The sequence below is a fragment of the Denticeps clupeoides genome, chromosome 5, assembly GCF_900700375.1.
Source record: "Denticeps clupeoides chromosome 5, fDenClu1.1, whole genome shotgun sequence".
Classification (NCBI taxonomy): domain Eukaryota; kingdom Metazoa; phylum Chordata; class Actinopteri; order Clupeiformes; family Denticipitidae; genus Denticeps; species Denticeps clupeoides.
Genome location: NC_041711.1, coordinates 29,793,636 through 29,807,493, shown reverse-complemented (window position 1 = coordinate 29,807,493; position 13,858 = coordinate 29,793,636). Strand labels below are relative to the sequence as shown.

General features: G+C 41.1%; 2 protein-coding genes across 2 annotated transcripts; one reads left to right on the top strand and one right to left on the bottom strand.

Moving 5' to 3' along the window:
• polr3glb (RNA polymerase III subunit GL b) lies at positions 1-3,407 on the top strand. Its single transcript, XM_028981326.1, has 7 exons — positions 1-644; positions 877-1,006; positions 1,737-1,805; positions 2,063-2,119; positions 2,569-2,639; positions 2,824-2,928; positions 3,007-3,407. The coding sequence occupies exons 1-7, from the start codon at positions 615-617 to the stop codon at positions 3,091-3,093; spliced, it is 549 nt and encodes a 182-aa protein (XP_028837159.1). The 5' UTR covers positions 1-614; the 3' UTR covers positions 3,094-3,407.
• Positions 3,408-9,776: 6,369 nt separating this feature from the next.
• txnipb (thioredoxin interacting protein b) lies at positions 9,777-12,096 on the bottom strand. Its single transcript, XM_028980912.1, has 6 exons — positions 11,800-12,096; positions 11,640-11,715; positions 11,409-11,556; positions 10,955-11,314; positions 10,584-10,868; positions 9,777-10,501 (listed from the first exon to the last, which is right to left on the bottom strand). The coding sequence occupies exons 1-6, from the start codon at positions 12,050-12,052 to the stop codon at positions 10,454-10,456; spliced, it is 1,170 nt and encodes a 389-aa protein (XP_028836745.1). The 5' UTR covers positions 12,053-12,096; the 3' UTR covers positions 9,777-10,453.
• Positions 12,097-13,858: the final 1,762 nt, after the last annotated feature.

Below are 13,858 nucleotides of genomic sequence, written 5' to 3'. Positions count from 1 at the left end.
TATAATCACACTGCTTCAATATGTAATGCCACGTCCACTTGTGTCGCATGCCTCGCGGCGCCTGACGTGGCGGAACGTTTATTGCGTCGTCTTTGTTTGCAGGGCGGACTTATTTTGAAAGTGGGAAAAGTTGTCTTTCTCTCGCCGGCAGCCTGGAGTAGTTCCATGCCGGGCATGTGTCGCCCATGTGCAGTGGATCTCCGTGGTAGGGTGTCCGTGCGGCAGATGAACGTCAGGTTTAATGTCGTCTGTCGCGGCGCGTTTCCTTAGCAACATAGTACGGTACCCCCCCCCCAAAAAATGTTTTTATTTAAATGCGCATTTTAAGAACATTAAACGAAAGAACTTCGTGCCAAGCATCGCGACAAAGATGGAGTTACTTTAAGTGGCTGTCGATAATTAATTACATAAATTAATAAAACGTCACACATGCATTATAAAGGATCATTTTTACCCATTAAAACATTGCAACCGGTCAAGTGGATGGAACACAGGGGGCTATTATTATTCCCCAGTGGGAATAATAAGGATGGGACTGGAATAGGATGTTTTACTGACTCAGGCTTGCGAGACATCTGGTGAGATACACCAGGCGAGGACACTCGAGCTCGACCATGGAAGAAGTTGGAACTTCACTTTTCCCTGTAAGTTTCTCCATTTATCGCACCTCTCAGCTATGAATGTTGTTCAGACCACTCAAATCAGGATTTTCCACAATAAAGTCCAACTACAGATGTTCAGGCTGAATTTCTCATTTGTATTTAACAAATATACTGCGTTATGGCCCTTAATTTTTTATAAATATGGTGTTTTTATGTAGTATTGACATAAAATAGTAATAATTACTCTTATTAAATTGGCTTTTACCTTTCAAAGCCTATGGAACACAAACCTGTTCCACTGTTAACGGGGAAGGAAGCAGAGTACATGTTGGCGCTGAAACAGGAGTTTAGAGGAGCCATGAAGCGCTTGCCCTTCTACATCAAATCTGCGGCGTCCAAAAAAGGTGGGTGACTTATTCTCAGCACCCTGTGTTCTGTGAACCGAATGCATATGTACCTTCAAATCACACGTTGACTTCCATCCTACTTAACTGTTGAAGTGGCAACATCTTGTTCGAATTTGTTTTATTTCATTTACTTATTATAAATATAGTCAGCAGATCTTAAATGTTTGTTTCCAAACTTAATTCTGCTACTGCGGAACCTTTTTAGGTTGCATGCGGCTTTCACCACATTCCTTTTGCTTCCGTGGTGCTTTGTTTTCATAACCTGTTTTGCTTTTATAATAAAATCATTCTTACAGGCCACAGTGTGGATTGCTATTCATTTATGCTAGCTGTCAGACATCTAGTAACAGAAACCTAATTATTCAGTAAGACACCATTTGAAAATAATTAATCACATGAGTTCTCTCTAAAACTCCTCCAGTGTATATTATCATTTTTATGTAATGAATTTCACAACGGGGTCACAGGTCAAACCCCACCCAGGAAGTGAACAAAATGACAGAAATTGGCCATTTTAATTTTGACATGTTAATATTAAGCCTACTTGGCTGTAATAATTATCTTGGTACTTACGCTATTATCAAAAATTTCATGAGCATATAATTTTAGTGTGTTCTGTGTTAAAGAATGCCTGAAATATGTTTTCTTTATCATATTTGTCATGTTTGCATTATAGACCAAGCAGAAATTCTAGTTTACTCTGTTCTGGATTATGTATTTCTCTTAGATGTGGAACGCTACTCAGATAAATACCAGCGCATTGAAGCATCAAAAAATGTTTTGAAATGGAGTCCAGGTTGGAAATTTGTTCACACTTAAATTACATATTTAAATTTTTGTTTTTTTACGGAAGTAATAATTTACATATTGCCATGGAGTGGTTCCCTATATAGTCATTTGTTTTTGAGTGGTTGTGGTTCAGGAAACTATTTAAACAAGTCTAATTTTGATTGTGCAAGTTGTGTCTGTGAACGTTGACAGCACTGTTTAGTGCAGTGTCCAAAGCCAATACATTAGAGAACCAGCAAGATTTCATTATGTCTTGTTTTACAGATTGGAGGAGACTTCCTGAAGAGCTGTGCAGTCGAGTTAAAAGGCCCCTGAAAGAGAGTGAGTGAAAAATGAAGGTGCTTTGATGCCTGTGGTTTGTCTGTGCAGAAGCTGAGTGACTTCAGTAATCCTTGGCTAAATGCAGAATAAGAAATGGGTTGCACATACACATGATGTGTACCAGACTGGTCATTATACAGACTGGTCATAACATCTTATTGGTATGTATGAGAAGAAAAGATCTGAACATCTCAATCCAGGCATCTCACGCCTTAGGTGAAGCACTGTGACTCATTTGTGTCTCCGGGGAAATCAATGAAAGAGCACTTTACAGGGCATGTCTCTCTCTCTGCCTCTCTCCCTCCCCCTAAATGAAATGGATATCGGAAAAGGAATTTAGATGAAGATGTGAAAGCCAGAGGCTGGTGTGCTTTATTAATATTCTGATGAGGTATAGCGTGAAATGTCCTTTATACCAGTGTTACAGTCTGTATTGTGTCTGATTCCAGAAATGACAGCACGGCCCAAGCATACGTTTCCTGCATGCAAGGAGGATGAGGAGATTATGAGAAAATTGGAGGTTGACATCAGAGAATTTCCCGTTTTCATTTAGCCTCTGACTTTAATTCATCTACTGCTGTGTTTTTTTGAGAAACCTTCAAAAAGATTGCAATTTGCTAGGCACCCGTAATTCTGCTTGCTGTGGATTCCTTAAGCATTCCTTTCACCTCACCTTTTGTGATCAGTTGTTTTTATTCTTACAGATGCGTGAGAGGGAGGAGGAGGGCATTGCTTCTGATGAAGAGGAAGAAGAGAAGAAGACAGAAGAGGATGAGGAAGAAGAGTATGACGAGGAAGAATCCGAGGAGGTAAAGAGCTCCTTTCCCGCTCATGTCTGTATGTAGTGTACCTGAATTAGGTCTCTTGATCTACTCTCTCTGTTTCAGGAAACCGGCTACATTATGTCACACCTTGAAAATGAGGACGATTTTGGGGAAGAGAGTGACTACGACGTGGATGAGGCCATTTTCTGATACGTTATGCAGTCCGATGGACCCAGATACACACAGAATTTTGACTGCATGATACAATTCTTCAAGGCAGCTAACTTACCAGATGCACAAGCCGAAATGTGGCCTCACATTAAAAGCAAAAAAAGCTACTGATATATGTTTGATATTGATATATGATATTTTGTAAGAATGTTTACCTCTACTTTACCTCTGTTTACCTCTACTTTGATGTCTTCTAGCACTGATGAATTGATGCGGGCAGGGGTGATTCTGTCAAGAGCTTTTTACTCAAGACCTTTAGTGTGCAGTATTTCTATATATGTAAGTGTTTGGTAATGTTTTAAATATTGTGACTTGTTAACATTATTTTACATGTTCTTAATTTTATATTTTAACCTTTTATAGCCTATTTATGAATATTTTATAGATTTAAAATTTAGATTATAATTTAGAAAATTATTTCAGATGTAGTTAAAATGTGCAGTCACATTACTCAATGTGAGCCAGAGTTGTTGCTCTGCAAGTTTGTATTGCTGTGTTCACTTGCTTTACAAAGTTTATTGGGTTGTATTAATCATAAATTATAAATAAATACTATTTATAACACTCTTTTTGTACATGGACAACTTTTCCAAAGTGAACTTCAAGGCAAATATCCACTTAATACAACCCCATCTCTCAATACAGTCACCTGCAAAAGCTTTGTCTTATGGAGGTAATGGAGAACCCAGCATAAATGTCATTTTCATTTGTTTATTAAGGGATGTTTAAGTCTTTAAAACCTGTTGTCCTTTGGTGGCTGCTATGGTTTTAAAACTGGTGCAGTTAATTAGGATGTCATGTAGATGGTGCTCTAGTTTTAGTTTTAAAAATAATATACAGAGATTATTGCCTACTGATAGAATACAGACAGGGCATCGTTCAAGAGATATAGTTACATTTACATTTACATCATTTATCATGCCCTTATCCAGAGCGACTTACAATCAGTAGTTACAGGGACAGTCCCCCTGGAGCAATTTAGGGTTAAGTGCCTTGCTCAGGGACACAATGGTAGTAAGTGGGATTTGAACCTGGGTCTTCTGGTTCATAGGCGAGTGTCTAACCCACTAGGCTACTACCACCCCTATAGTTTTATCTGTGGGCAATAACTATAAAAAAAACTTCATTCTTATTCTACGAAAGTTTGCAATGAGTATTGGTTATTGGTTGAGCTATTGCTGTAGCTACTATTGCAAATCATATGTCTGTGTGTGTGCTGTTTCTTGTACACTGAGGATGAGTTCAGTTCTTCTGTTGCTATGGCTTAGCTTTCTTGTTGCTATGGCTACGTTTACTGCTGTGTAATCTTAGGTGTATCTTGTTGGGCAGAACACCTAACCAGACAGAGTCTCAAATGCGTTATTTCAAAGGTCCACATGCCTCAAATATTTACATAGTGGAAAGCTGGTTTCTAATAAATTAGTTACATTACTATTACTAATGCATCTTGTAAACTGCATTCTGTCTGCATTAAACAATGAGGCCTTCAAAGGAAAAACTTGTCTAAGTTCAGAAATGGAAAATATAATGGCATGTGTACTCATAATGCTGCTCAGATACATCATGTTTCCTGTTGGTATTACAGCATGACCTCTGCCCCCACATCAGATGCCGCTCTGTATTTCAACGTGATTTTTTGAACAGGGTTTTGTGCTCTATGTTGTACTGTAAATAGTATGTTTCGACTATATCTTCAGACTAAATATTAAAGGTTGCAAGAGAAGATCTAGTTAAGTTATTTATAATTGCCTGACAGAATTCTCACCCTTCAAAAAGCCTAAACCACGTCCCCAAAATTCATGCAGTTGTATTATTTACTAGTTTAAGTGTTGTTGTGGGGACAGCCATGTCATACCCTTAAATGTAGGTCAGCAGCGATGAGAAAAATATGCTTGTGTCATCGTTTTCTAATAGACGACATTCCCGAGCTCTACTGTGAGAGCACTGCTCGGAAGATTGAGGTGGAGTTTATTCTAGGAAGTGGACGAGGACTGCCACCACTGAAACCAGAGCCTAGTGGAGAACAGGTCAAAGGGATCTTCATTGCTTTGGCAGACACTTGCTGCATGAGTAGATCATGTACATGTGGTAGCCAGTTTATTAGGAGTATTAGCGCTGTAAATTAACACTGTATTCATGAAACTGGACTTGCTAACTCATCTAATGAGAAGAACGTTCACATTATGCCCGTTTACCTTTGCATGACCTTTGCATGACCACAGACATGACATACAGATATTTCTAACCTTCACTTAGTCAACTAGTCTTGTCGATATCAGCTCTTCGAGGAACGAAAGGTGGTTGATGACAGTGCCACATTTGGCCAGAATGTAATCTGGGAACTGAATGTGTTTTTCCAGTCCCCTGCAGAGGAACGTAGTCCAAGTGCTGATCCAAGTGGAGGGATTGCCATTGTGAAACACAATGAAATGTGTCCTCTGCATTTAACCATCACCCATGACGGTGCTTTACTCAGTGGCACCTCAGTGGTACCTTGGTGGTTCAGACTCGAACCGGCAAACTTCTGATTATGGGGCTGTTTATACACTAGGCCACCACAGATTGTTACAGGGGTTGCTGGCACTACAGAGGTGTGCTGCACAAAAAATCAAAGCTTTTATTTAGGTTATATTTTTAATTATAACTAATATAACATATCGAGGGGTGGTAGTAGTGTTTTGTGCAAAATTGAGACATACATATTGAATGAAAGCTCTTAATCAGCTCTTAATAATGGGGAAAGGATATGCACTAATTATTGCCAATTTATGGTAATAATGATGGGCACTTGTCACACTTCTAAGAAATGCAAATCCACATGTGCTCAGCAACATACAGGCAGCATATCAAAATGCAGCATACAGGCAAAAATCAAAGCAGAACACTTGTATATGTAGAACTGTATTCTTAGCCCTGCATTAGCTGGAAACTTCAGACTGTAGAGTGGCAAGTACATGGCTCTAAAGGGAGGCTTGTGTACACATAGGGACAGCCCTCAGGCCAAATTAGGCTTTTGCTAACTACTTCTGTTGATCGAAGTGGCACTTACCCAAGGCCATGGGATGTAATAAGTGATAATAGTAAAATTGGAGAAAAATTTAATTAGCTTTTGCAGGCTCTGTTTATGCTCTGTAATGAATATAATGTTCTTCAGGAAGATGCAGGCAGCATCACTAAAAAATGTTCTGGAAATACAAGGAAAGATATTAGTGCAAACTTCTGCCTTTGTTAGGAGATGCTGTGTAACATGAACCTGACCATTTGTGTTCCTGCTTACTCACCTTCTCTGGCAGAGGTTAAAATTCATGAGATATATTGTGATTGCTAGGATGTAATGGAATTTCTGATACTGGTGGGGCAGTGGTGGCCTTGCAGTTAAGGAAGTGGCCCCGTAACCATGCTTTTTGCAGATTTTTTTCTGTTATTCTAGTTTCATTTGGAATCAAAATTCATTTTGCAGTGCTGCACAGGTCTTCAAGTAGCTCTACTGTAGTTAGCAAGTGATGGATGGTGCCTTTTGTAGTAATGGCATGTCCATAAATGGACAGTAACATTTGAGAAGGCTGACCCCTCTTTAGGGCAAAGGGTTATGTGATGCTTAGTCATAACTCCAATCTTTCTGCAGACTAATATCTGCATGCAGACTGTAGGAGTAAAATTATTGAAATGGACTGAAATAGAATAAATCACCTTGTGTGTTTCATGTAGCAAATTGGAAATGGAACAACGAATAAAAAAATAACACAAATACAGAGCTCCTTCGTAAGAATTGACTTTACGCACCAAATAATTAAAACTTAAATCTGAACCAGGTTTATCTTCCATGTGATTATTACGTCCGCATAAATATTGTGAGCAAGAACAGTCACTCTAAATCAGCTTCAGGCGTCAGCTTCACACACTCTCATATGCATGGATATTATTACATAATGTAAAGCCTTGGTCGGTTACATTAAGGGCCCTTTAGATGATCAATTGTGTTATAATTTGTCCTATGTGGTATATATTAAGCTCTGGACAAAACACAGCATATTCTGATATGCCATGATGTATTATAATATATCCTATTTAGCTTTATATTGTCATGCATGTCTCATAAGTGTCTAATCAAAATGTTACTACAGAAGACTACAACCCCATGTTCAGACATAAGAAAATACATTAGACTCTGTTCAAATTGCTTTAAATAACCGTTTATCTCTAATGAAGAACAGAAACATACAACATGCAGTTCTCTGCCGGTAATTGAAATTAAATTATAGTCCTCATTGCTGAACTGGCAAAATGGCATTTCAGGTGAATGAAAACAGAATGTTTTACTTCATTATTAGTGCAGTCTGATGTGACATTAATGGGGGAAAAATATCTACTCAAGGGATTCTAAGCTCCAGGAAACCAACGGCTTAGTTTTAGGTTTTCAGTTGTCCAGAACATCTTATCAGCTTCTGAACGATTAATTGTGTTCATGCTGTAAAAACCTGAAGTTGTGAAAGACAGAGGATGCCCAGTCCTTAATGACCAGATAAATCATGCCCAAAGTCAAATTAAACAGCAAGTTGAAGATCAAAGAATGTAAAGAAATATTAGCTTTTCCGTGCAGTGAGTTCTGAATTAGGAATTCAAGCTGGGACTATACGTGTGTCAGCATAATTTATGCATGATAATGCAGAGCCACAGAATGTTCTTTGAAACCCTGGATTATTGTCTGTTTTGTATGTTGTGAGATCTTATTATAGTTTTACATTTTTGGCATTTAGCAGATGCCCTTTTCCAGAGGGTTAAGTGAATTGATAAGTGGAATGGTAGAACTGTCGTTAAGTGTAGGCAAGTGTTTAATTGTTTTATTTGACACACCCCAGCACAGCACCCAGTGCACACAATGAACTGTGGTCTCTGCTTTAAATCCAGTGGGCAGGCCCCCACCGAGCGGTGTGTGGGGATGGTACCTTGATCAAGGAGACCTCACCTATACGGTTTGGCATTTGACCCCTCAACCTTTCGATTACGGGTCCGCTTCCTTTCCCGCTATTCCTTCCAAGCTGAAAAATATGAAATTTTCATAGAGACTTAAAAAGGTGTGTCACATTGATTTTTTTGACAATTGGTCAGTTTGAATAATAGTATTATAAATGTGCACCCTTTATGATGTGGGATGGGTGCTTTAACTGGGTCTATAGTTGGATTTGCTCTGTGGGCTGCAGTATTTGGACAGCTGTAAAAAGACTGCCATGGTAGTGAGAGGAGAGATGCCAGTACCTTTTTGAGAGGGGATCTTGCCTCTGAACAGCTGCAGAGCACGTAAACAACGGCGTCAGGTTTCTGACATGATTACCAAGTTGAGGAACTCGTCCTTGGCACTATCACGAGCTGCACGAAAAGTAGACATGCAGAGCTGCATGCATCTGCTTGAAAGGTGGGTATGGTATTCAGCACATAGTAGATTACATATATTCTGAAATGACATTTATGAAATAGGTGCACAGGCATTTCGGAATAAGACACATCTGTATAAATGTAACATTATGCACTATATGCATTAAATATGCACTATATATTCTACTCAGTGTTTAATATAATTTCTTGTGTTTGTCTTGTGTGTTAAATGTGACCAGATGAAACATGCTGAGCAAGACTGGTGTAATCGGCTGTTTTACAGTGCATTTACCGTGCACACCCAGGACACACCCTAATATAGTTTTCTAGAAGTTCATATACTCCAAAGATTAAAAGAAGAATAACCTAAACTGGTCATTTACTGACAGTACATGCACAGGGAATGTGGTGCAGCATATTCCATGGTGCCCTCTGTGCCCGTCAATGCTAGTGTTACATCACCAAATGCCATTCCTAGCCCATCCTGCTGCATGATTCCTTTGTTGTAGAAATTCTTTCCATTGGAGCTGAAGTAAATATAACGTAACGGATGTTGTCCATGTGATTTTTCAAATTTATGATCATTTGATCATAACCTGCCCCTCCTACTGTGGGCACCACCTCTCCCCTACTGCTGCCCTCTGCCAAGAGATTTAGGGCCATCAGAGATACCCAGAACTGACCAACCAAAGCAGTACTTCATGTTAATTATACTTTGTGCTCACCTCCAGGAAGCAGCACAGCTCATGAAACACATATCACACTCCATTCATCCCACATGTATTAATTTGGTAGTAGCCTAGTGGGTAACACACTCGTCTATGAACCAGAAGACCCAGGTTCAAATCCCACTTACTACCATTGTGTCCCTGAGCAAGACACTTAACCCTAAATTGCTCCAGGGGGACTGTCCCTGTAACTACTGATTGTGGCTCTGGAAAAGAGCGTCTGATAAATGCCATAAATGTAAATGTAAATCCGTGGGTTTTTAATCCAGATTTTTGTAAATGTTTGTAAATGTAAATCAGTGGGATTTGTTTCACAGCTGGTAAAAAAAAAATTATTTATCCACACTTGATGGTGTTAACTGTGCTTTAAATGTACTTTTTATTATTATCTCCTGTCTACATCATGTTGAATTAGGTGAGAATTCCCAACATAATTCATGAATTTGTATATTTATCAGTTTCACAGTACTGTACGGTTTTATTTTAAAACTGCTAGCTGCCTTTCCTCACCCAGGACACGTCACCTTTGTGTTTACACTGTACAAGTTAATGTAAGGAGCATTTAGTTTGAAGGTCTACACTTTATTTTTCAGCAAATTTACCCACAGGGCATCACTAAAGGCATGTTCAAATTGACAAGCAATTCAAATGTAAAACAAGTGTAAATATATACATCTATAAAATAAAAGTGAAGTATACATTTGATGTACTGTTACATAAAAAAATATACACATGCAAATATATATATAAAATAAACATCAAGGCACAGTTGCTATGGACTGAAGAGCAAACAAAAAGTAATAACTCACAATGTTAAATAAAGAGAACATATCTCTCCTTGGGTATAAACCACTAACATTTATACATTCAAAGTGCGCAATTGCATGAAAATTCGGCATGATGAGCCTTTGATCATGGCAGACACAAAAATAACACTTGGTACATGAGTGCTGACTCGACATGGAATGATTATTATGAATTGAATCAAATAAGATACAGAATTCTGAACACTATCAAAGATGAGCCTACCTGCTGTATGATTGCCTATCATAGAAAGGTTAAAACAAATAATGTCCTCAAAGAACATCTTAAGAACAAATCCTTGTTTTTCCGCATTCATTTTCAGAATGTCCATCATATCTGCTTTTCACATAACAACTGTCATTATTATCCTTCCAATTTTCTGATATTTGCATTATTTACAATCACCAAATATATGTTTAGAATTTCGCATCTGTTCAACAGGTCTGTAAGACAGGGTCATCGCCCCTGTTCTCCTCTTCAACCTGCCAAAAAGAATGATCACAGAGTCAGTGCATCTGATACACTCGACTTGACAGTAAAACCTAGATCTAACCATCTTCGTACCTCTGAGTAAGCTGGGGGAGGACGCATGAAGATGGGACAATCGTCTTCGTCATAGTCGTCGAGCAGCGGGGTGAGGCTGCTGATCCTCACTTCCCGGGGCATTTCTGAGTAACTGGGTGGGGGGGAAGGCATGCCTGTGGATACCCAGCTGTCACTGGAGACACTGCTACCCGCCTCGCTGCTCATGCTGTTGGTCCGGCTGCCAAATCCAGTGAATGGGACGTTGCCAATGACCAGGGGGAGCTCCAGGGTCAGTTTATCACTGCCTGGGACGTGAATATAGATCTGGAGAATGCAGGGATGCTAAAGTTTAATAGACAAGTAAAGAAAAGAAAAAAAAATGCATATTGTGAAGCCAATTAAGGACGCACCATGAGCGTGTAGTCCACATGGATGAGGTTGCACCCTAAAATGGTGGGTTTAATCTTGGGCACACGTAGGCTCTTCCCTTGCCATACGTCACACATGCCAGAAATGACATGGTCGCCCCGAACAGCACACAGCTTTTCACTGAAGACCTTGGTTCTGCCGTTGGCATGGTAGATGTGTTTGGCAATGATGGCCGCCTTTGGCACCACAATCCGCGAGCAGAGGTTTTCGAACTTGGCATTAATGCAGATGTCCTCTCCCTCACAGTACCCTTTGCGGTCAATTCTTGCTTGGATGGATACGCTGCCATCAGGAATGAAGATGCAGGTCAACTTCTTTTCCTTTGCCCCTGTGGCGGGAGTCTGTTGGGAGACAAGATGAGAAAACGGTCACCGGATTACCCGTGGGCGGCCGCTGAACTGGGCGTGAATGTACCGGGCGGGTGAGCGCACTCACCATGAGCTCAGGCGTGTTAATGTCGAGGTGCTCCTCAACCTCAAACGCTCTCTTGCACTCCAGCGCAGGCTGAGAGGGCCTCTCCATCACCGCCTTCACATAATACTGAACATGTCCGAACTTCCCTTTATAAGAGGACACCAGCCGTCTGCAGGAGCAGGACGGGGATTAGGGCTCTGTTAGGAAACGGGGTTCCTCACGGTTAACAGGATGGTTCCCAAAAGGGCTTACCCCTGCTGTGGAAGCTCAAACCCGAACATGTACTCATGCGTGTGTCCAGGCATGAGTGTGACTGAGCCGTCGGAGTCTGGAAAGGCATAAAAGTCATTTGTCAATTCATTTGTCGTTTGAAGTGTATTTTTGGGAGCACCTAAGCATTGCAGAAGTTTACCCGTCATCTGGCTGTCAAGATGGGCAACGTCCTCATATTTCAGATATTCCACTTCCTCCCGACATCGCTGTTTTCCTTTAGGATATTCCACCATGGCTTTCCCGATGCCGACAACTCTCATGGCAGACACTTTTGTCGCCTCGGACACCTCCACCACGATCTTTCCAGACACCTTGTCGCCGCTACGGTAAGTTTTGTTCGAGTCATTGAACTGGACTTGGAAGGCCTTCAGCTTTTTCGACAGCAGGACCATCTCCGAGCTGAACTGTGTACGTGCTTTTCCTTGTGGAGAAGGCGCCTGTGCGCCATGATTATATAGCTCGGCGCCCGGAACGCCGCGTCTGCGCCCCTCGCATGTGGACGGCACATGCACACGCTCCGCCAGCTGTGGCGCGGCCTTCCGATTGGCCGGGCTCGCCGCTCGCGCCGCCGCCGACCAATGGGAGGCCGGGGGACGCACGCGGACGCGGCGTGCGCGGCGAGAGAAATGGGCGGGGCCGTGGGGGGGGCGGCGGGAACGCCCCCGGCGCGCGCGGCCAATCAGCGGCGAGGAGGGGCCAGGGACACGCGGCGTCACATGCTGATCAGTGCGCGGCCTCGCCCCTCTGTCGCCAGCTCGGTGCCGCCCCTCACGTTTGGATTCGAATGTTTTAAGCACGTCGTGGTCACCTAGTTCGAAGGGCAGATATGTTTGAATCTACTGATGCACTACATTCTGTACTAGTGTGGATTTTAAGCCAAACTAAGAAAATTGAAAAAAGTTTTTCAAAGTGAATAACTTGGGTTAAGGCATTCCAATGGAATGATAAAATTACTGGCCAAAGTCCAACCATTAACAGAGACATTTTCAACATGGACAATATTTGAACAGCTCTGACAAATTTGATGATTTGGTCCATTAAAAAGCCAGTACTTTTCTACATTCTTAAAATGCTGAAACATCCACAATACTGAAAACAAGCGAGGTTGTGTAAGCACAGCAGATTCCTTTAAGCCGTCCTGACACTTCTGGTGTTTTCGACATTTCTCACTCGCCATCACTGCCACGACATTGCAGGCCGGGATGGTGGGGTGAGTATATGTTAGAATAGATGATACCCCTGCTTTACTCCGCCATCTACAGAGTAACGGGAACTCATGTCAGCCTTCTGCCAATTCACTGATCGCAGTAGTGAGTGGATTCTTTTGGTCATAATTTCACATGCAGTATTCCAGAATTTGAATTTGTGATTCAATGTGGCAACAATATTCCAAATTTCCACAACAAAATTCCATTCATGTGAAATGATTCTCAACTTAATATACCAACCTTATTAGCTTTTATTATTCCATAATATATGCATATCAGTATTATGTAACATGCTTCAATCATTAAGATAACCTTTGATCAGTGGTAATAGCCTAGTGGGTAATATACTTGCCTATGAAACAGAAGACTCAGGTTCAAATCCCACTTACTGCCATTGTGTCCCTGAGCAAGACACTTAACCCTGAATTGCTCCAGGGGGGGACCTGTCCCTGTAAAAGGCATATTGGACCTAATCTCACCAGCAGAGGGCGCTTCAAATCCACACAGCAAATTGCTGCATAACAAACACATCTACAGCAACAGAACCACTTTTCTAATATTCTGTACAGAAATGGACAGCTCTAACCTATCGAGACAGCACCACAAGTTCTTGTGGGATAGAGAAAGAAACACTTCTCAATGAGACTGAAACTGTGAGAAGAACAATGGACTAGTGTCCAACTGGCTCTAACTGGCATGGGTGGTAGTAGCGTAGTGAGTAAGACACTTGCCTGTGAACCAGGAGACCCAGGTTCAAATCCCACTTACTACCACTGTGTCCCTGAGCAAGACACTTAACCCTAAGTTGCTCCCGGGGGGGGCTGTCCCTGTAAATACTGATTGTAAGTCACTCTGGATAAGGGCGTCTGATAAATGCTGTAAATGTAAATGGCTGTACAAATATAGATCTTAGATTTTTAAGTTGTTATGTATCTCACCACCTAAGATTTTGAAGACAGAGATTTGCTCTCTGTAGAGTTACCAGAGACA